The 24,096-nt window shown below is 42.5% G+C and overlaps 1 protein-coding gene across 1 annotated transcript; it reads left to right on the forward strand.

Moving 5' to 3' along the window:
* The first annotated feature begins 614 nt into the window (after window positions 1-614).
* On the forward strand, window positions 615-23,768 carry LOC104626013 (vitellogenin-2-like). The gene is made up of 35 exons (XM_010293822.1): window positions 615-654; window positions 998-1,018; window positions 1,206-1,357; window positions 3,151-3,402; window positions 3,552-3,713; window positions 3,867-4,015; window positions 4,454-4,604; window positions 4,712-4,869; window positions 4,952-5,117; window positions 5,607-5,732; window positions 6,800-7,018; window positions 7,423-7,640; window positions 7,759-7,856; window positions 8,284-8,408; window positions 9,074-9,175; window positions 9,781-9,900; window positions 9,998-10,187; window positions 10,526-10,619; window positions 11,507-11,692; window positions 11,883-12,027; window positions 12,794-13,022; window positions 13,111-13,286; window positions 13,549-13,872; window positions 14,217-14,264; window positions 14,426-14,512; window positions 16,037-16,249; window positions 16,342-16,484; window positions 17,701-17,839; window positions 18,625-18,760; window positions 19,878-20,064; window positions 21,366-21,457; window positions 21,932-22,029; window positions 22,110-22,269; window positions 23,337-23,498; window positions 23,653-23,768. Exons 1-35 carry the CDS (start codon window positions 615-617, stop codon window positions 23,766-23,768), a joined length of 5,184 nt encoding a protein of 1,727 aa, XP_010292124.1.
* Window positions 23,769-24,096: the final 328 nt, after the last annotated feature.

Here is a 24,096-nt window from a genome sequence, read left to right on the forward strand (position 1 = left end):
AGCCCTGTAAGAGAAGGCAGGTGAGGGACGCGTGAACATCAGCAGCGCTTAGCCGTGGCCTTTGTGACAATGACGGGAGGTTTGTCTCACGGGGTGACGTCCCTATCCTTGGAGAGCAGCACTGCGAGTGACAGCCTGTCCTGCTCGCGGCAGTGCGGGTGTCGGCACGGTGTCACAGCAGGGCTGCCCGGGCGTTTTGCACAATCCTGCCGGGGCACTATCAGTTAGATAAGCCGTGTGCCCCATGGTCAGGTCAGGATGACCTGTGCAAAGTCAGCGTGGACTGCAATAGCACCGGGTGCTTCCAGTGAATATGGATAACTAGTGGTTTTTCTTAGACAATAAATATTTTGGCTTTAACTATATTTTAATACTCTTAAGTTTTTGTTTCAGACTGTACTTTCAGAGCATTCAGGTGGTGAAGTGAGAACAAAAGTGCTTGTGATGGGTCTGGCTGAGCAATAATAACCGGCGCCTTGTCCCTGACCCTCTCTCCCTCAAAGAGTTTTAGTGGTTGATAAAAAGTTGATAACTCAACAAAATTCACTATGCCTGTCAATAATTCTTCTATAAAAGCCACACATTCTCCCCTGCAGTCTTCAGTTGCTTTTAGCATGAAGGGACTCATCCTGGCCCTGGTGCTCGCCCTCGTGGGTAAGTTGAATCTTTACCAGCACTGCCGAGCCGTGACGGCTACTGCGGTCCTGAGCAAACTGCATCTCCTTGGGGCCTTTAATTTGCTGAAGCCCTTTTATGACTTCAGTTATAAACCCTTAGATTTCTTTGCCTAAGCTCAGAAGCAGGGGAAAAGCTGAGCAAGCAGCAGCTAGTGAGTGGGGCTGGCACGGGCTTGGTCTCCCGGGGGCATGGGGTACACCCTGGGAGCCCATTATTGGTTGTTTACCAACCATTAGCATGCTGAGTAAATGAGTAATAAATGAAAGGATCCACAGAGATGGGGGGTTCCTCACCCATCCTTCTCTTTCCTCCCACACAGGGGGCCAGAAGCAGGACCTCGGTAAGTGTGCTCCCACCACCAGCGAGTGGCTCCCACCCCATCCTCCCCTGTGGCCGTGCCTTGCCCACTGCTTCCACTTAGTTTTGGCAGTAGCAGCCTGAACCTTCTCTGTTGGGATGGTTCTTGCACGTAACACCACAACAGTCATAGCAAAGGAGGTATTTCTGTTATATTTTTTGTTCTATAGAGCCTGTTTTTCATACCGGCAAGACCTACCTGTATGGCTATGAGACCTTCATCCTGCACGGTCTGCCTGGCAGAGGCCTGGCGATGGTGGGGGTGAAGCTGACTTGCAAGCTGGAGATCAGCCGTGTGTCTCGCAGCGATCACTTTCTCCAGGTAAATCACCACGGGCATGAGAACCCACCCATGAGCCTGCATCACGCAGCTACAGATGTTCGGTTCATACCTCCAGGCTGGTAAAATACACAACAGGAGGATGCAGAGCCGAAACGAGCCTGTAAGCCCAATGTCAAAACAAGCGGCTTCACCCAGGCAGCGATGACCTCCCCAGCACGGGCGGAGGTGCGGGCATGGGCGCACAGCTTTGCACTCCATAGTGCCGAGCCATGCTGGGGGAGAGCTGAGGGCACCGCTGGAGCGTCTGCAGCTGCAGCCAAACTGCTCTGGGTTACTGGGGTGACCTACGGACAGTGCCACAGGCGTCCTCGCAGCCTGTGCCTCTGCGGGACAGAGCCACTGCTGCCCCGGCTCTGCTGCTGTCAGTACCTGGGCTGCCTTGACTACAGCTGCCTTAGGTTCACCTCTGTGTGGAAATATGGCAGGCAGCTGCTTTAAAGAAATGTCCTTATGATAGTTTTACTAAAGCAACGTGAAGCTGGAGTATGAAAATGAGAATTCAAGCAGGAAATATCCATATTTTTCAACCTGGTCCATAGCCTGAGAAAAGCTTGGCGCTGGAATTCAGATACCATGTGAGGAAGTCCCATTTGTCTCCCTTATCTTGCTTTTGGTATTCTTCACATAGGCATTAATTCAAATGTGAAGAACTCTAATGGTAATGCTTGTGCTTGGCATAATGATATCAGATCTGGAAGCACTGTTACTTATCGAAAAGATTAAACTGAACAGCTTAAAATACTGGCACAGAATGAAAGACCGCAGAAAAGGGATCTAGAAGACACCACGTGGGGAGAAAGCTGTAAGAGAGCACTTAATGTTCATCCTAAGAGTTTACTCAATCTGTAATCCTGTGCATATATTACTGAAACAGCATGAAGGAATACCTATTATCAAATTTTACACACTGCTGCAACTGCAGGCTCTGTGTAACCTTGCTAGAGTTGCTGTAACTTTAGCAACTGTAGACAATAGTCTTGAGTAGGATTCCGTTTGAGAAAACGTGACAAGAGGCAAGCCACCCTTGCAGCGCTGATTATAAATGCTTAAAATCAAACACAGCACTAAACCCACACCATTTGCCTCTACATAGAAACATGTATTTTTATGTACAAAGGGTGGGAGGCATGTGTGTATGTGACCAGATACGTATGGGCATGCAGGCACGCATTTCCCACTAGGTAGCAGTCAAGGACTTGTGTGCAAGCTTTACAGCTTGATAAGCTCAAAATGATGACAGCCACTTCCAAAGAAAGAGACATCGGCTCCCGCTGGGCCATCTCCCGTGCGAGGTCCTGCCATCATCTCTGCTTCCCCATCAGCTGCGCCGTGGCTTTGGCACTCTGGGATGTGCTGGACCTGAAGCAGCAGCCAAAATAGTCCTCGTGGTTAGGCAGGCAGCTTGAGCAATGGTTTGGCTTGCAGGCTGAAGGGAGATCTCACTGGACATCTGGCGAAAACAGGCAAGTATCCTTTTCGTACAGATTGCTGGCAGCCGGTGTTTCACTCACCCAGCAAGCTTCACCAGGCTTGCTGAAGTTTGGAATGCTGCTTGCACAATCTTATTTTTCTGGTAGAAATCCTTCATGGCAATTGCATTTTCAAGGATGCTTCCTAGCTCCAGCACAGGAGTCTGAAGAGGAAAGGTTTCCTGCAGCGTTGGACAAGTGGCTTGTGTCCAGTCTTGGATGGGCAGTGCCCAGCTTCCCTGTTATTGCACTATTTCAAACTGATGGTGAACAGGATGAATGTTTTCCTAATTTTGTTCACAGATTCGATCACCAAAGATGGAGGAATATAATGGCTTCTGGCCCACAGACCCCTTCACTCTGTCTTCGAGGCTCACAGAGACTATTGCTGCATGCTTCAGCCAGGCCTTTAAGTTTGAATACACTGAAGGAAGGGTTGGAAGTATTTTTGCTCCTGAGGACTGTCCCATCCTGTGCACTAACCTAGTGAGAGGGATTCTGAACATGATGCAGATAACCATCAAAAAGTCACAAAATGTGTATGAACTACAGGAGGTTTGTTTTATCCGTTCTGATTTTACTTTTATTCTCATTTTACTGTTAAACAGTAACGTGCCTGTATGTACACTTCCCAGGCAATTTTCTTTGACATATTTATTGTTGTTTCAAGTGGAAGGTTCACTGTGTTTAATCAATACTCACAGGCCGGGATTGAAGGCATCTGCCAAACCAGATACGTTATCCAGGACGACAGCAAGAATAACCGTGCCACCATTTCCAAAAGCAAGGACCTGACGGACTGCCAGGAGAAAGCGGTGAAGAACGTGGGAATGGCGTACATCCGGCCCTGCCCCACCTGCCCCCTGGTACGAGCAGCATGGAGCCCTGCCGCCGCGCTCAGGCATAAGCCACCATTAAATATTCGTGCATCGTGCTGATGCTGGTAGGGAGTTTGGCTTGTCTGTGCTAATTAACTACTGCCCATTTGTATTTCTGAGTGGGTCTCTTTGCACTTCTAGAAAGTCAGAAACATTAAGGGCATGGTGATGTTCACTTACAAGATGAAGTATGATGACAGTGGGGCCTTGATGACGTCTGCTACATCTGAGCAGGTGTACCAGATCTCCCCCTTCAGTGAACCCAGTGGGGCAGCAGTCATGGAGGCAAGGTAGGCACCGTACATGTCCTTAGCGTAGCTGTGATTATCAGAGCCAAGAGGAGGTACCTAAAACCTATTTACTGTTGATCTGTGAGTTAACAAGAAGCATCTGGCCTGTGGGCTGCAAAGGGCCAAGGCACCCTACATCCCTCGGGATGCCCAGACAAGTCCTGTGCCCTGCCGTTTGGGGGTTTTGCTGGGCCACCTGAGACATGTGTTCAACCTCTGAGAGACTTTTTCAAACTCTGATGAAAGCCCTTGCCAGTCCTATGACATTCCCAGATAATCCTGAGCAATGAATAAACAGAGAAGTGCACGATCCATTTGTGGTCAATGCAACGGTCCTACTGGGCACCCCTCAGTCTGCTCTAACCGCTGTATGTGTCCTCCATGCACACAATGCGTGCGGTTAAAGGCTACTGATGCATTTCCTTCTTTTCCTTGAAGACAAGAACTGTCTTTGGTCAACATTAAAAGGACTCCCATCGGTGCACCAAAAACTCAGCTGCAAAACCAGGGGAGTCTTCGTTATCATTTCTCAGGAGAGCTACTCCAGATGCCCATTCCTCTAATAAGGATTAAAAATCCAGATGTACAGGTATTAGAGGCTTACTATTCATACTCTTTCATTATTTATAAGGTTAACAGGTCATCACATAACTATTTTAGACAGAGATCCTTCCAACTGTCTGTTTTTTCCCATAGATAACAGAAACACTGCGGCAATTAGTTCAGGATAACAAGGAAGGAGCCACTAAAGAAGCTTCAGCCAAGTTCTTACAAATAGTCCAACTTCTTCGTATAGTGACCCTTGATCAAATTGAGTTTTTGTGGGAGCAGTTTGCCAACGACCTTCCCTACAGGTATCTGTATTGCCTTCAGCCAGGATTTCCGATCAGAGGCATACCCGGCAGTGGGGATAGTGAATCCTCCTCTCCCTGGCAGGTACTGGTTCCTGAGCGCCGTCTGTGCTGCTGGAGCTACTGACACGTTCAGATTTCTGAAGCAAAAAATTCATGATGAGAAGCTGAACATCTGGGAAGCAGCTGTGATTCTCCCTCTCGCCTTCCATTTTGTTACACCCAACAAGCAAACCCTAGAAGTTGCCTCAGTGAGTACAGAGCATTCTTCCTTCTCTTGCCCTCTTACCTCTTTCTAAAGGTGAATTATAACTGAAAGATACAACAGATTTCCTTCTAAATTTGTAAAATGCAAGGTATTAACAAAAATGGGGAATGCTTTAGAAAACGTTTCCGAACACTTGTGCCAAAATTTTTTTAATGGCTTTGCTATTTGTTGTTAAAACCCACAAATCCTAAGAAAATTGCTATTGATTTATTTTTGCCAAAATATTTAAATAAAAATAGACAAACTCAAGAATATAATATCATGTAACCAAAATCTAAAGTACATGCAGTATAACTGGAGTGAGCCTATTTACTTTTATTGTAGCTGAATGACTAGCATTTGATTTAACTTCTGAAAATATTTAGGAAAAATCCAAAGCAAATTTATCTATTTATTTCTCAAATGTAATTTTCACTAAATACCAGCTCTAATTACTTGAAACATTGAAGACTGCTACTTATTTCTTCTGCAGACTTTTCTGACCTGTCCCCAAATCCAGAAAGCACCAATGCATCGAATAATTGTTTACCTTGGTTATGGTAGCATGGTAAATAAATACTGTGCTCAGACTTCATTTTGTCCAAACGAACTTCTTCAGGTAGGTGACTCTCATTTCTTATTCATAAGGGGTGAAGAATTTTTTTCAATGTCTCTAATTTAGCTCTCTCAATGCTGGCAATTAGGTAACTCGCTGTTTACGTGCCTCACTCTTAGCTGTGATTGCCTGCAAAATTGCAAAGACAGAATGAAACACTGAGCTGATGCCTTCAAAAAATCTAGTCTTAACAGTTCAGAATTTCAAATGTAAGTGGTAGAAGCCCATGGGCATAATGGATCCTGTAAACAACCTGGAACTGAGTTTAGGTATGACAAATTTAGTGTTAAAGCAAAATAATTAAGATTCCTCTCTCTACTTTTACATTAGGTAGCATGTACTTAAAAAAAATCTGTTAAAAAGGCAATAAGGTGTGAATATAAGCAAAGCTCTATATATGTCATAGGTTAGGGCTTCCAAAGAGGCCCTTATATATAATTGTGTGTCACTGTCAGAAATATTCAGAACATTGTCCTCGAACTATGCAGCTCTGGTTTCTTACTCAGAAGAACCACAGCACTGAGATGGCCTGCTGGTGTTTGACGTGTTTAAATCTTCCAAAAAAAGAATGAAACAAAGCCAAGCCACTGGAAGGGTAAATTCTCTTCTCAGAACAGCAAAACTGTTTAAGTAAACTTGCTATGCTATATGAAGTGAAAAATATGCACGTGTCATCCTGCAGCTGCACAGACCCTGGGGGCTGCAGGCTTGGCGGGGCTGGTGGAGGTGCCCCAGGGAATGACCCAACCCAGCGTCAGCTTGGGGCTGCTCCTGAAGTTGCAACAGATTCTCTGGTGCAGGCATCCACCTAGGATTATCTCCTACGCTCAGGCTCAGGCACAATTTAAAATAAATTCCAACACCGTGTAAGCAGAAAACCAAGTTTGCTTGTATGTTCCATGTTTGACATCCTGATAATGATGGTGAGATTTTTCCTAAGAGAAAAATCTGAACAGCTTTATTCTGGGCTTTGCACCAGGGGCTGTTTTGCTTGCTATGGCATGCATATTCTTATGCACCATTACAAGTTCGTTACCTGATAAGATTAACACAGCCTGTTCTGTTTTCAGCCGCTCCATGACCTTGCTACTGAAGCCACAAGCAAAGGTGATGCCAAAGACATGGCCTTGGCCCTGAAAGCCATTGGCAATGCAGGAGAGCCAGCCAGTATCAAACGCATCCTGAAGTTTTTGCCAACGTTTTCCTCAGCTGCAGCTTCATTACCAAACAGAATTCATGTTGATGCTGTGTTGGCCTTGAGGAAAATTGCCAGAAAAGACCATGCAAAAGTAACTGCAATTATTATTTAAACAAATGTCTTAGAGGGTATGATTGGGTTGACTTAGTGATTAAGGAATACTAAAGCCATCAGGTAATGTTAGCAACTCTGGGCATATTTCTCAGTTACTGGTCTTCCTCTTGCCCACACTGCAAATTCCTGACATCACCCACCCTTGCTGATACCCAGGGAAAAAGGTTGCTTTAATCGCTGTAACACTGGGCCCATTACTAATGGCTATTTCTTCAAGCCCTGTTCCCTATGCACCCAGCAGTATCTTCATTTTCAGTGACAGGTCCCACGCTCAAGTGTCTGTTTAGGGTTTTGTTCACTGCAGATCACACATGCATGCTGTAGGAACCACTTCTCACTGAGAATTTATGAGGTACTCACAGGTTGTATCTTCCTCTCTAGGTAAGGGAGATCTCCCTCCAGGTCTTTATGGACAACACACTTGCTCCTAACATCCGAATGGTGGCTTGTGTTGTCCTCTTCGAAACTAAGCCTGCTCTTCCAACTGTAACAGCTATGGCCAGCTCGCTGCTGACGGAGCCCAGCTTACAAGTAGCCAGTTTCACATACTCGCACATGAAGGCTTTGGCAGTCGGCAGAATCCCACAGCTCTACAACCTGTAAGTAGAGGAAGTAGTAAAATTTTTAGTAGCAAATAGTGATTTTCTTTCTTGCAGTTTTCTAAGAATTTGGTCACACTCGACTATCTTTATATGATTTTAACTCTTTATTACTCAGATCTGCTGCCTGTAACATTGCCATTAAAATACTGAGCCCCAGACTTGACAGGCTGAGCTATCGTTACAGCAAGGTCATTCACGTCGGTGATTATTCCTGTGAGTACCAGGTGCCCTGTTCACTGCATCACCTTACGTAGACAAATGCCTCTCTTGTGTTACATGATTTTAATTCAAAATCCAATCATGGGCTGTGAGTTTAGTGCGCTCTTGAAATAGAAAAAGACAAGAGTCTCCTAACATGCAAAATTCCCTGAGGGTGTTCTACTACTCTCTGGGTATCTGCTGGGGAAAGCGGTGCCTGCACATGGATTTAGGCGTCCTTCTTCCTCAGTCCCTGTGGCTGTATTGACTCTGCCCTAGAACAAAGTTCTCCTCTTGAGGTTGCAAACTTGAGGATGTGTGGGACTGAATCCCAGCAGAACCCCTCGTGATCTACTACAGCACGTACCTGAGGTGGCTTACACGCACCAGGCACCTCAGAGACCCTAACCAAAATCTCTACTGCTTTTTACTCCTGTGATAGCTGAATATCAGGCTGGTGCCATTTGGAGGGTCTACCTAATGAACAGTCCCAGCACCATGTTTCCATCTGATATAATCACAAAAGTCAGAGGATATTATGCAAATACCGCAACGGATATTATTGAGGTAAGTATTTCATTAAAACAGCCAGCTAGATGCAAGCCAGCTACAGATAGTATTACTTGTTAAGCCATTTGGACTGTGATGTAGTGTTTAACTCCATCTCTGGCTGTGAAGGTGGATGTGGAAGAGAAACTTTAGATAATGATTATGATTTTACTTAGGTGGCTTCTTCTTTTATTTGGGCTTCTTGACACATACATTCATCAATGAACACATTCAGCATAGGCATGAAAATCTAGGAGAGCAGAGGAAAGCCTATGCAGCAGAATATTCATATGCCTACCTAAAGTCACGTGGCATCTAGGGTATTTTGCGTAAGTACAGGGAAATAACATCTGAAATTAAATTTCAGTCAGCAGTGCAGTCAGGGCAGAATGAAGCTCCATGTAACAGCATGCAGGCATTTACTCAGCTTCTTGGGCAAGTTTTGCAGCCTGGGCTGAGGTCTGCACTGCCCTAAAATTATCCCTGCTGACTAATTCAAAGCTGGCTCAGCACATGCTCAGCATCTGCAGCCATAGCCTGCAGTCATCTGCCAGGTAGACACGGCCCTGTAAGTGCCATGGCTTCATCAAGTATGTAGAGTGGCCTCGGTGAGCGTAACACTAGGTACAAAGGTTTTCCTGGGCTCTCTTGTACTTGGCTTGACTTAACTCTGTTTCCTACAGGTGGCTCTCCAGTCACAAAGCCTAAGCAAGCTTATCAGGAAGCAGAATATTCCCTTTGCTGAGTATGACACGTACAAGACACTGAAGGAACTCGGTAAAACGGTATGTCTCTATGCACCCCTCTGATCTGTTTGCAATACACAGTTCCTGCCAGCGCCAGGGTTGCATCACCCACCCACCGAGCCGTCCCTTTGATATTTCAGTGAGAAAGGAGTCAATCATCCTATTTGGTCACAGAAAGATGTTCTTACCTTGTCTTACACTGTCAACAGATGCCACCTTTTCACTCAATATGTGTCAGCCCTTAATGTACAGTACATAAAAGATGATGATGATGATGCTAGTAGCCAAAATTCATGAGTTTTAAAGTGTATGTTAAAACACAGCAAGTGGTTCCTTTTGTCTTTTAAAATGATTATTGAATAAGCTTTTTGTTCATGAGTCCTCAGTGTCACCCACTACATAAAGCAGCAGAAATCACCAAGTCCTTACTTCATCCTTATGTGGGGAAGCTCTCACTGAAGTCGGTTATGCAACGTAAGAAAGGCCACATTGGTTCAGACCTGTAAGATGTCTATTAGTTTTTTGGCTAAGGAACCATAGTTAGCATCTTTCAGATGGGCTCTACTCTTTGCTAACACATTACTGTATTTTCAGTGACATTATCTGCTTCTTCCCTTTGTCCCCATCTCTCCTTAACACAACAGCTTCTGGGATGGAAAGAACTGCCTCCTGAAGACCCTCTGGTGTCCGCTTACATCAAAGTACTGGGCCAAGAGATAGCCTTTGTTGTCATTGATAAAGATGCCATTCAGCAGACCATGACGGTACTGACAAGGCTGTTGTCTTTTTTGTCTTCAATGCTGAATAATTTCCCTTCCCTGTCTTTCCTTACCTACTTACCTAACCTATTTCTGTTTTCAGAGTCTAACTGAATCATCAAACTGGCAGCTGGTGGTGAAAAAAGTGGTGGAAGAGGTCCAGCGAGGCATTTCAGGCCAATGGACCCTACCGGTGATGGTGGGCGAGCTGCGGCACATTGTCCCCACGGTGGTCGGCGTGCCACTGGAGCTCAGCCTGTGTGGTGCCGCGCTGGCCCAGGCTGCAGCTGATGGTGAGCTTGCAGTGCCAAACCGAGCAGTTTCCCCACAATAATTGTGGGTCCAATACCTCTGCTGAAATTAAATCCTTCTATAATCTTGAAAAATACTCTTGTAATGTGGAAACATTAGTGTTCAGCTACCTCCAAAGGGCTTGAGAAGTAACTATCATGTTTCATCTGGGACATATTTGTATAACTGTGGTTTGGAGTTGCAATCTTTAAATAATCACGTAAAGTATTTAAAAACGTACAAGCACTGCCCATGTGTTAACTGCTCTGCTTATTGAAAACATTGTAACTCCAGCATTTATTGTTTCTCTGTTCATATAATTCCTGTCTGTCTTTTGCAGTGGATATACAGATATCACCACCATTATCTGACAATTTTAGACCTTCACAGTTGTTGGAAACCAACATGGATATTCATGCTGACATCAAGCCAAAGTAAAAATTACATGTATTTTCCACATACACACACAAGCATTTATATCTATATTTGAAATAGATATGTGATCGCATATTGTTATATAGGGGTCTAACTTGTCCCAGATTTGGGACAGCTGTGCTAGTCCAGAGCAGTGAAGTTGTGAGAGTGCAACACAATCACCTGATGCTTTACGGCCCTGCAAACGTAGCAATGTGCACTGCATCCCACAGGATGCTGTGCTGTTCTGCCGTTGCTGAAAATGTTCGCATGTGTACCTGTTCAGTGACTAAAGACACCAAGCTGTGAAGATATGTTTGCTTATGTATGAACAGGCTTTTACAAGTCTAACATAGAATTTGTTCTGCCATTGCTGAAAATGTTCACATGTGTACCTGTTCAGTGACTTAAAGACACCAAGCTGTGAAGATATGTTTGCTTATGTATGAACAGGCTTTTACAAGTCTAACATAGAATTGCATCACCACCTGGCACAAGCTGGGGGATTTCAGGGGGAAAAGGGAAATGCTTCTGGATCCACAAAACCAAAAGCAAAAGCAACAGTACTTTTAATGATGATAGTAATAATGATAATAATAATAGTGTTAATAATAATAATAAACTAGGCACAATCTGAAGCTAGAAGATTCTGGTGTTAGCTTGTCCTCAAGCAATGTATCAGTGACAAAGCAGTGAGAGGGTCGATGTTAGTTTTGTTCATCAGATAAATCCCTTCACCTTTCCCAGTGGCACTTCAGCTTTTTATCCTGTTACCATACGGCTCTTCATCCATCAGTAGTGGTTCTTACAATAAACAGAACAGCGTGAAAATACAATTTTGCATGTCAAAGTTAAATATGTGCATATTAATCTGTAATTATGCATGTTTTCATTTCCACTCTTTCAGGGCATATTTTCATATGATTGCAATGATGGGGATTAATACACAATACTTTCAGAGTGGTCTTGAATTTCAAGCAGAGTTCAGTGCCAACACTACAATGAAATTTGATGCCAGGATAAATATGAAAGAGAAAAATTTGAAGATTGAGATCCCACCCTGCCATCAGGAGGTTGAGATCGCAGCTGCCAGGTACGGAAGAGTTTGTTGCATTTTGCTTGTTATGTGTTACTGATTGTGAGCTCACTGTTATAAAAGCATGAACTTACAACTCCTTGTTAGGCTCTGCCGTACACTGGCAGCCACATAGAGTATTGCCTTTTTTGCACCAGCAAAGCAAAAGGTAAGCAAAATCAGATGATGTTACTTATCACCTCCACAGGAGTGAAGTTTATGCTATTTCAAGGAACAGGGAAGAAGTAGATTCTGAAAAGAAATCCCAGCTTCTCCCCAAAGGAGAAGTACCAAGTATCTCCGATCAGCCATTTCAGCCATCAGAAAGATCTTCAAGACCTGGCAATTGGAAGGTAAAGAGGCCTCTCACCATATCTATTGCAGACAGGTAGAGATCAGGCAGCTCCTCAGAGGGGCTGAGCACCCTCAGCACAGCAGCTGGCTAACCGGATCACAAACAGAAATTGTGAGATTCAACAGGCGTCTGACATGTCGCAAACCAAGCCTAACATAAGCCTTAGTGGGTCATGATCATTCACAGTCTGCTCACTCGCATCATCTCATGCAGGTAGGGTTGCTTTGATGGCATGTCTTCCTATTTATTGGGGGAGCGTGTGTGAAATTCATATCCTTTGTACAATATCCCTTTTTTCTGAGTCAGAGCAATGTGGAAAAGATGGCTCTTGGTCAGGATATAAATTTTTCTTCCCATATCCTGAGGTAATCCCTGCAGTGGATTGCAGAAGCCCGTTCTCTTATGTGCTCTTCAGCTTCTGAGACTGGTGTGGGGTGAATAGATTGATTTGCAACAGCAGGGCTAGTAGCTCAAAACTGGTGCAGAGAAATAGACCCTCCAAAGAGCCCTGCAGGTTCTCATTGGGAAGTGTGTTTGTGGACAGCTGCCTGGAAAAGGCCGGGCAGGAGAGCTGTCCTCTTCCACAGAGCACTTTTGAGGAAACCCTACTGCTTCCAGTGCTTGGATCTCTAATTTTAAGCAGCACTTCCTTACTTAGGCAGGACTGTCATCATTCTCTTCATTAAGAGGAGGAAAGACTTTAGGAGCTGTGACAATTTTTTTGTGGAAAGTATCTTTATTTGCCATATTTTTGTTTAATGCAGCAAAGAAATACTCCTAGTGTGATATCCAAAGGATACCAGCAAGGTTCAGACGAGGCACATCACCACAGTGTAGGAGGAAGATTTTACGCACACATCTTCTGTAGAAAATTTGAGAGTTTGGGATGTTCTGCTTGTCTCAGCCTAAAGTCACGAAATTCTGCTTTCTTAAGAAATAGCTATCTGCACAAATTAGTTGGAGAACTTGAAGCCAAAATAGTTTTGAAACCAGGTACAGTCATGACAACAAGCTTTTCTGTTGATCTCTGTGAATGCTGCTCAAGCAGCACAACCCTGGAATGTAAGTATCTTAACTTTAGTTCATACAGATGCTGATATTGAGAAAATACAGCTGGAGATTCAGGCAGGATCCAAAGCAGCTTCCAAAATAATTGATGTAGCAAGCTCAGGGTCTAAGGAAGAGGATGAGGCATCTCCATACAAGGACATTCAAGCTAAACTGAAGAAGATTCTAGGCATTGAAAATGTGTTCAAGGTAAGAGACTTTGAGCATCGGAGAGGGAAATATTTTCCTATAAATGAAGCCAAGGGTTTTCCACTGTGGAACACTGGCATGCGAAAGTAAGGATTTTGGCTGGGAGGAATGGGTCTAGGTGTGTTCTAGTGCAGCTTCTGCAGTGTGCAGGGCTAGGAAATTGTATTTCCTTGAAAGCCTGTGATAAGAAGCTTTGTCTGACACCCAGGGAAATGTTACAAAACAAGCTATAAATTCATAATGCTTTGAATTGTTCTTGGAGGTCGCAAATAAAACACGGCACCGTAGGAGGCGGATTCACAGAACAGACAACACTGCAGTTACTGACCTCTGGGCAGAGCCCAGTGCAGCCCCGCTCTCCAGTTCATCCTCTTCTTCCACTGCTTCCTCTGCTGATGGTAAAGAGCCTGGAAATGAACACAAGAAAGATGAAATAAGGCAATCTGGGAAGAAGCACAGCAGCAGGAGCAGCAGTGGCAGGAGAAGCAGCAGCAGTGTCAGCTCTGCTAGCAGTAAAATCTGCAGCAGCAGAGAAGATCACCCTGGAGACAGGCACTGCACTGGGGACAATGAATATTCCAACCAGGTAATTCACTCAGGCTGGACCTTTTTTATATTTCTTGTAGTGAATGCTTTTGTACACCAGGAAATTGTGCCCATAGAGCATGGACCAAAGAAAAGAGAAAACAGACTGTTGAGGGTGGCTGTTTGCTGCAGGATGGGTGAGGTAACCACCTAGGAGTAGAACCTCTCCGGTTCTTTGAACCCTTTCAGTTCAGAAGTTTCACATTTCAGATTATTTCAGTTTAAAATGTTTTTAAAAATTAATTTTGTTTTGCCTTTTTCCATACTCAATACTGAACTTGCATTTGTCAGAAGTTAGTTCTTTGTCTGTTCTCAGCTCTTCTTACATACTATCTATTTTCACAGGCAAATCTACCTGTTCACCAGTTTTGGTTCAAGCCAGCAGATGAACAGGTACATTCAGTGCTTATACTGCGAGCAGGGCCTGCAACTGCTCTCACTAGCTTCGCTGCAATTCGAGATTTGTTCTCTGAGAATAAAAATATAAGAAATTAATTCTGCAACAACTTCCAGTGGTAAACAACTTGCTTCAAGTTGATTCTCTGTTTTTGCAGGACCCAGGAAGGGAAGTCCTGAACAGCAGCATCAGCTCCTCCTCTTCTTCAGCTAGTGACGAAGGCATCTCTAGAGCCATGTCTCAGGTGAGTGTCTTAATCTACAAGAAATAAAAACATTTACTTTGGATTTCCAGTTACTGTATGTTTATAACAGAATAAGAAAAATATGGCGATTTAGCGTATTAGATAATATACAGGATGCAAATTAATTGTTTCCTGTTTTATAAAGGTGAGTACCTTGGATAGCCATTGAATGTTTTTTAATATTCACTCAATACAGTCTACATTTTTAATGAAACTGGAATGTATTGCTGTATATGTTGAAATCTGTGTTGTCAGTAAATAATTCACTATAAAAAAAGAGAACACTTTAGAAATGCTGACCTGCTTGATCAGAAACTGGTTTCGGGTACCTTTTTTGTTGCATAGCTCTCTCTAAAAGTTCAGGACTTGACTCTGCCACTCTTTTGTTCATTAGGTATTCACTGCCAAGTACTTCTCTTCATGTTAGCATGACCATACAAGGCCTTTGAAAAGACCTTGATTTTGCAGTAATGCTCCAACTTTGAGAGCAATCCAGGTGTTTATTCAGGAACGACTGCATGGTACACAGTTAAGAGAACCTGGTCCTTCTGCAAAAACTACTGTAAAAACTGATGGAATCTGGAGCAGATTTCATCAAAGGAAAATTTGACACATTTCAGACAATGACCTACATGCCTATAAAATAGTAAACCTTACTTTGCTGAGGCACCTCCTCTGCACCAGCAGCTCTCAGTTGTTAGTGAGAGTAGCTTGTGGAAAAAAGGCAAACCAGATCTACTTTCTCCCCCGCCCATTTCCATGTAACTTGAATTCAACTCTCGTCCGTCTTTTCACCACATTAATACTTCCCTGAACGCTTCACCACATACACCTTCTTCCTCAGCCACAGCCTTGCTCTTTCTCCTTCTCCCCCTAAGCCCACACCAGCTCTGTCTCACCTAATGCTTCTGTGGGTCTTTGTCGCTCAGACCTGGCAGCAGAGGGAGGACCTGCTGCCCCACAGCCCATCCCTCCTGCAGCTCCTGCCCCACAGCTCAGGTAGGGCAGTCACAGCCAGAGCCGATGCTGCTGCTGGGCACAAGGCTCTGACTTCGAACGGGGCCATGTGCTGCTCCTCGTGCAAGTACCGCACTTTGGGCTGCACTGAACAGATCCCTCTGTCAACACAAACAAATGGTTAAACGAATTTTATCAAAAAGACTATTAGCTAAACTACAGGTTGGTAAAAGAGCAGTGCTGAGCTGGGTAATATTGATTCTTTATACTGTAGGGTCCTACTCCATACTTCCCTTTGTTACATTGAAATTACCTTACAAAAGGATTCCCAACACTACTGTTTTACTTATATAGGTCACGACAGCTCTCCCTTGAAAGACTGTGGCAAAACTATGTATGAACTGAATAGATAGAGCGATGATCTATGATGCTGTCCCATACCTCACATAAAAAGACTTTCTGAATGAACATTTTCCTTTACAAATACTTTTTATCTGTGGTTTTTATGTAGTAATTTTAATGCTTTGTTTATGCCTTTGGTCTGCATTTCCTCTCTACTGACTTAAGCCTAAATTCTTGGGAGACAGCAAGCCACCGGTACTGGTTGCAGTCCTTCGTGCCCTCCACAGAAACGAGCCACCGACGGGATTACAGCTTGTGCTGTACACTGATACACAACCCGTGAGATTGAGGATACAGATGTTTGTGTCAAGCATCACAGGATCAAGCAGATGGAAGCTCTGTGCTGATGCTTCAGTACTAAATTCCCGCAAAGTATCGGTAAGTTTAAAATAATGATCAGCTCCAATGTAAATGAAATATCATGATCTTACTATGTTTTATACAAAAATATATATTTTCCCCTCTACTAGGGTTCTCTTAGATGGGGTAGAGATTGCCAGGACTACCGGATTGCTACTCAGATTGCAACAGGGCAATTTGCTGCTTATCCAGCTATGCAGATGAAGCTGGAGTGGCCAAAAGTACCTTCAATAGTCCGAACAACTGCAAGATGGTGAGATTTTACTTTAGTTTTTGAAAAATTCACCTGTGCCAATGCTCCAGATAATCACAGATTCAGTTCTGAGCTGGAAAAAGTCCCCTTAATCAGTATGATATTATGAAATCAGATTACACATGTCTGTTTTTTCTATGTATTCATTCGCTTAAAGCCTAGTGCATTTTAGTTTGCAGGAAAACCACTTGAAACAAAGGGGATGATGGGATTCACCTACTCTATTGTAGACTTTTAATTTAAAGTGCCTGAATTAGGAAATTGGTCTCCTGATGCTTCCTAACTGATGAAGGTTCAGAGCAGAAGCCTAACCTTAGGTGTGATGCTTAGTGTAAGCAACCTGTAACTGCCGGATTCAGTTCATATATGTGTCTAGCCATATACGTATAGTATCTATTGTATTCCCTCATTCATTGTACTCATACATGCCTTTGCCCACAATAACATACAGATCCATGTCAAAGCCTGGGATTTTTCATAGTGCTACCAAAATACAGACACATACAACAACTCAGTTATCTAAATATGCATGCAACACAAGCTTTCACATTAAAGGCTTACAGGTGATTTGGTTAACAAATGTCTACTGAAGAGGATAATTTTTCATATTAGGTTGAATTACCCAAAGTGCTGTTATGTGCCCGTATTAGAGGGTTGAAACCATCCAATTGACTACCCTGGAGCAAAGTCACAAAAGTCAGCTTTTTTCTGCACTGAGACTATGCCTTTTTTAAAAGGAGTATTTTCTGTATTTCCCTATTTGAGTCCCAAGCCTGTAAGGGAACCCAATCATAGAGCCCCCTCTGTCAACTCATTGACAATCGTAGTGGGTAAAAGATCCTGCTAAAAGTTACCACTGCAGCACTGACACATTAATACAAGATAATTTATTTTTTTAGCATGTTACTATTTTCATTTTTATGTAATTGGTGTCTATTTTTAACTCTGAATGTGTTTAAAACAATTGGCTATACTTTTCTTCTCATATCACTCTGCCATCCAGTCTCTTGAAGACTGTTTCACCCATTAGCAGTCAAAGTCTGCCTGCCCCTCCTCCTATACACAACATCATGTATTACCAAACCCTTTACATATTTATATACAAAACATATATAACACAGAATGCATATTGCTTTATGGGGGTATTTTAGTCTGAACAAATAATAACCAATTTTTTCAAAGACAGATCATTTTAATCACTTACTTCCATTTCCAGGTTCTACTCATTTCTTCCAGGAGCTGCATATGTGCTTGGGTATTCTCAAAGGCAACAGCATGGTCCCTCTCACCAGGCAACCTTGGTTATGGCTCTGACATCTCCAAGAACCTGCAATGTGGTCCTCAAGCTACCTGAGGTAACTATTTCCACTACCTTTTATCCTGGGGCATTCAGTACTTACGAAATCGAAGGGCAATAGCTTTTTTAAGCCACTGATTTTTTCTTAAATTTATTAAACTATAAAGAAGCTCTCATAACAAGGACATTATATTCACACCTTTAAAAGAAGACAAAAAGCGCACAAAGTCCAACCCAGCTCACAAATAACTTACTCCTACCAAGACTACCTCTTTTAGTCTTTTAAGGGGACCTAAATGGTTCCATTATGACAATTTTTCTCATGTAGCATGCAAACACATGAAATAAGAAATATGTTACAAAACAATCATCATGATTGATAGCACATTAACAATAACTTATTAAAAAGACCAGCCCTCCCCAAATCTTCAGGAAGATGATAAGTTTTCCTGTGTCTTGGGAAAGATAAAACCAGGCTGCAGAGAATGACGGCCAAACAGCAGCCCTCAATGTATAGGCAAGCAGAGGGTGTGGATCTCAGGTAAGCAAACTGTTTGGACTGTGAGCAAACATGATGTACAACTCCCCAAAAAGCTGAAAACTGGTGAATATCAAAATTCATTTATAGCACTGCCATTCTATAAGTTGTAGATGTGTCAAGCTGTAGAGCTACTTCATGCTGTAGACAGGGGACTTAATTTCTTTTTAGCTCTGACCTAAATCTAGCTTCTAATTTAGACTTCAGTCAGTACAGTCCTCTTTGAACATTTTAGGAAAATGCTATCTCATTCTACACTGTATTTTGCATTTACATTCATGTTTGTTTTCTGACTGATTTTTCAGCTCACAATTTATGACAGAGCCATCAGGCTTCCCCTGCCATTCCCTTCAAGTCCAGGTACACAGATTTCAACACTACCATCCCCTGGCCGGAATGTCTTTTCCCAAGCAACACTTTCAGTCATTGAAAACCTTAAAGGTCAGCAATTAACTGTCTGCACAAGCATTGACTGACTTTGCAGATTTTGTAAATATCATTTATACTTTTGACATAACTTGACATTATTTTACATTCACTTGAAAAATCAGTGGGATTTCAGATAGAAATAAATGCATCTATACGAAAATCTGTGAGGCTGCAAAGATGTAAAGAAAAGGAAACTTATATTAGTAAGATTAAATATTCAGTTCCATGCCAAATAGTGATTCCAAATGCACCCATTCCCAAATGCATCCATTTCAGCTTCACTGCAGAGATTGCTCGTGAAGAAAAATTTATGAGGGACATCTAAGTGACCTCAGAGTTGGAGTACTCTGCTTGATTAGTGCTGTTACATAGAAGCTAAAATTGCTTCAAAAGTATACCCATTAATTTCACCTCCTGCACTTGATTTTGAAGGGATTATTGTTTCATTAATGCTGTATTAAGAACTAATCATATTATACTTACTTAGGGTAAATTGTAAATGGAAAGGCTTTATGTAATCCTAGGATAACGAGTCACATTTTGCTTGAAATCAGTGGGCTAATATCATCCCTATGCATATTTCTTTAGTAAACACCAAAACTAGTCCATATTAATTAAAATTCCTGTCAAATAATTTCTAATCAGAGCTGGTAGGATTTCCAACAAAATACCATTACAATGGAAAAGGGAGAAGTTACTTTAGTGTGTCTTTTTTTCCTCTCCATCTTCTAACAATTTCTAATCCTGGTTATGACTCAGTAAATTTTAGTGAATTTCCTCAAGTGTTAATGCTATGTGAATTCTTAACAGCATTTGAGAAATTCTTTTGACTACAACAAAATTACAAAAGCCAAAAGGCCACAAACAGAGAGTTGCATCAGCAACAGCTGTGAGCAGAATTAATCTCGCACAACGATTGAATCATGAGTGGGTTACGCTGCTGTGTGGGGACTGGCGAAGTTTTGCTTTTGCATTACTACAAATACAATATTTCATCTAATAATTTTGCTTTTACGTGGGAATAGGTAAAACCACAAAATGGTCTTTTTTTTTTATTACAAATCTAAAATAGAATAACTCTCTTATAAAAAGTATAAACGGTTTGCTTTTGACTGATTTTTTTTTTCAGCTCGTTGTTCAGTTTTCCAAAATACTATCACAACCTTCAATGGAGTTGAATTTAACTACTCAATGCCTGCAAATTGCTACCACGTCTTGGTGCAGGACTGTAGTCCAGAACTGAAATTCCTGGTGATGATGAAAAGACTTGAAGAGTCTGCTGACTTTACAGCAATAAATGTCAGACTCGCCAGCCAGTAAGTAATTGCAAACTTAATAAGAAATAGATGTCAAGCTGAATATGCTATAAATGTGAAGACCAGATTGTCAGGGCAGATTGGTGCTAGCATAAGACTCATGCAAAAATCAGTGATGTCAATGGAAATATTTATAGGAGTGTCACTGGGATTTGGGACTTTGTCTTTCAGAAGTGCTTCTGAAATATATCTGAGGTTCACAGTAATCTAAAGTCTTTACTCTCCAAAATTCTTCATTAATTTGTTAGCATTTAACCATCTTGTTTCAGTTCTTAGTAATTAGGTAGACACATAAACTATAAATCCAAAAGGGACTATTGTAATCATTTAGTCTGGACACCTACCCTAAGCTAATAATTAGAACTAATTAGCACTCATGTCAGCAGAGATGTTGAGAAGTGGACATACCTAAAAAGGGAATTACTTATCCCAGATTAGAGGCACTCTCTTAGGTCATCCCTTAGTTGGTACATAATGTTCTAATCTATTTGAAATTAACTTAAGACACACTTTGTTTCATCTTGGAGCAATCACCTCTGCCATCATAGGTTCTTTTTTAAAAGTATAGTCTGATACTCTAAATTGCATGGGATTATGCATACCAAAATCATTGTAGGGTGTATTCTTCAAAGCACGTAAATATGCTTTGATCTGTAAGGTTTCATTACAAGTAATTATTTATTTCTGAAAATTGTGTGCCTAACTGTGCCAGAATGTTAGAGAAACAGAGAGAAACTAGTATTCCCTGCACCTGTTTTGTGGAAGAACAGAAGGATGCTTGTTTTATAGACTGTATCTTTTGTGATAAAGACACTCCTTGTCCCGGTATCATTCCGATCGTTTCATACAACTGTATGGATGTGCTTTTGATGTGCTTGAGCTTCATATTTCTTCATTAGGGCAATCACTGCTCTGAAGAAAATACTACAATACAGACTATTCAGGCTGTAAGAGAACCGCCATAGGGAATCCAATCTTCCTTTGAAATGTAAAGTGCCTTCAATTTATGCAAACGTAATAGCAATTATATTGTTTCGCAGCAAGGGTCCCTGTAGCCTGGTGTCTTCCTGCCTGAACATGGCCAGAAGCAGACACTCAGAGATGAGTAAAGCCAGGGAAAGGTGTATTGTGAGCACTCCTCCTGGCACGCTTTCCTGGGCTCTCTCAATCTTCCTCCCAGAGGGTAGCAGATGACTCATGCCAGAATGATATGAGCATCCTGCAGCGTTGGTTGTACCAGGACTAGAGCTAAATAGTGCGAAGGAGAAGCATTTGTTTATACTCATTTTCTTTACTTACAGTGAGGTTGACATGTATGTTTCCAATGGAATCATCCAGTTGAAGATTAATGGTGTTCAAGCCCCAACAGATGTTCCATACACATCTAATTCTGGTAAGAGACTCATCCTTATATTTCGTTTAATCTTTTGTGATCTTTTGAAGAAGGAGAGGACGTGATCCTGCAAACAGCTCTCGAGACAACGATCACCCTAATTCGAGAAACAATTAGGTGATTTTACCATAATTTCATTCTAGCTTTCGTAGGGGGTGGCAAGAAAGATGAGCAGAGATAGACATGCTGATCCTGTGTATCTTTGCTGAAACCAAAAAATGCAGGGCTGTGGTACCTTGTGGTCACCCACAGAACAAGCATCTAGATGTCCCCTGGCCACGGCCACCCTTGTCACAGGGCTTTGGCTTGTTCCAGGGCAGGGAGCAGTACGGTCTTTCTCCTTTCCCCATCTCTTTCAAGATACATTAGAGCCTGCATTAAGTCCCCAGGAATTTAAAAAGTGGTTCAGGTTGGACCCTTAAAACAACAACTTCCTTTTAAAAGAAATCCTTTTTTGCTTTTTTTTTGTTGCAGATGCAAGCATGCTGATCAGCAGTGAAAAGGAAGGCCTGTCACTAGAAGCCCCAGATTATGGCATAGATAAACTGTATTATGATGGGCATAGACTTGAGGTATTTTTTTAACTTATTTTCAGTGGTTTTCTTTTTAGAAGAAAAACATTTAAGTGCGTATTTTCTTTAATTCCACAAAGATTCAGGTTGCTTTCTGGATGGCTGGAAAAACATGTGGTATTTGTGGAAAATATGACGCTGAGAAGGAAAGGGAATATCAAATGCCCAGTGGATATTTAGCTAAAGATGCAGTGAGTTTTGGTCAGTCTTGGATCATCTCAGAAGATCCCTGCACTGGAGGTACAAAGATTCTAACATATATTAATGTCATTGCCTTTGACTAATTAATTAGATTAATAAATTATTTATATTAATTGTAGTACAATCATTTTTCACTGTTTTTGTGATTAGTGGCCATAGACTAAACCAAAATCTTTTTCCTGAGTTTGGTAGTTCACTGCAAGTTCTCATTTTGTTGCATTTTTATATCAACTTCTCATGCACTATGTAGTTACCTGAAGTTTGTGTTCCAGATAAAACCAGAAACTTAAAACTCCCTAAGATGATAAGTTACTATGCAAAGTAGGCAGTTGACAAAACACATTTTATGTCATTCTTAATAGTTTCATTCTTTATTTCCAGGCTTTTAGCTTCCCAGAAAAAGAAAAAAAAAAAATCTAGCCCTGGCTATCAAACTAGAGGGCATTTGAGGTGGGAAATACCTGTTTCAATTTCCTCAGGCTGGAGACGGACTTAATATGAAACTTTCAGCCTGGGAACGACTGTTCTTACCATCCAGGTCCTATATAAAAACAACAACATGAACATATTGGTAACACCAGGGTGCACCACATTTTGTGTGGAACCCAACACTCTGGGCATGTGGTGGCATTTTTGGAATGTGTTCTTAGATCAAGCTCCCCTGGGGGGACTGGTCCAGGAAAGTCTGGATCACAGAGGCTTAAGAACTAAGCTACTCCACCACAGCAAGGCAGGTGTGACACCAGGTACAGCGCAGAAGTGGATATGTGGATGTCTAAGAGCCACTACTGCCCCAAAATGAAATGCTGTCATTGTGTAAAGTTGAGTGGCAGCTGACCAAGGTTTCCACATGTATCTTTTTTGGATTTGGACACCTAGATCCTATTTGACAAGCCTTTGTCCTTGGGACTGTGTCCCACATGCCTCAATTTCCCACAGCCTGAGCCATTGACAGAAAAGAAACTCACTTCAACAAGATTAGTTTCACATCGCTTGTGTCACTTCGTTCATCCACTGGTCTTAGTTGTTGCCAATTCTACAAAGTAAGTTCAAAAAGTTATCTATATAAATTCCGTAGGCACTTTAAGAGAATTCATGTTTTATAGCTTGTAAGCTGCAGCGCAAATTTGTCAAAATTGAGAAGCCAGTTGCATTTGAGAAGGTGGCAGCAAAATGCTTCTCTGTGGAGCCAGTTCTACGCTGCGTAGAAGGCTGTTCAGCAACCAGGACTGCTCCCATCTCCATGGGCTTCCACTGTGTACCAGCTGGTGAGTTTGCAGAACGGGTACTCGGGCACAACAGAACCAGTATGTCCAACTGCGCTTCTGTGAAAAACCATGAGGTTGACTGTACTAACACGCGAGTACCTCAGTGTCTAAAAGAAACCCTTGCACAACTTTTTTCCTCTTTTCTCATTTACAGACTCCACTTTCGACCTGGAAGGGCAGATTAGGCTAGACCAGAAATCTGAGGACATCGTGAGCACGGTTTCTGCTCATATGGTGTGTTCCTGTCAACAACAGTCGTGCCCAGCGTGACGCCCCACTGGACCAGATCCACTCGTTTCTGGGTTTCACCGTCAGCCTGGACAGCCTCTGACCCTGCGGACATGGCTGGTTTGGACAGTGAGGATAGGGCCCTGTCCCCTTCAGGAGATCTATTTTCTCTAGTTGTTTTGAGATCTTGAAAATAATTCTGGACACCTTTCACCGGGTTTGATCTTTTAATAAACCGTTGCTCTGTAAAAGCGGTCAGTCAAGGCCATTTCTCTCTGAGCAAGTGGTTACCTGAGGGTTGGTCGCCCGTGGGCCCGGGGTACCATGGGCCGCCCACGGCCACACCACCGGGAAGGCCCCGGCCCGGCCC

The sequence above is a fragment of the Phaethon lepturus genome, unplaced genomic scaffold (assembly GCF_000687285.1).
Source record: "Phaethon lepturus isolate BGI_N335 unplaced genomic scaffold, ASM68728v1 scaffold1699, whole genome shotgun sequence".
NCBI lineage: Eukaryota > Metazoa > Chordata > Aves > Phaethontiformes > Phaethontidae > Phaethon > Phaethon lepturus.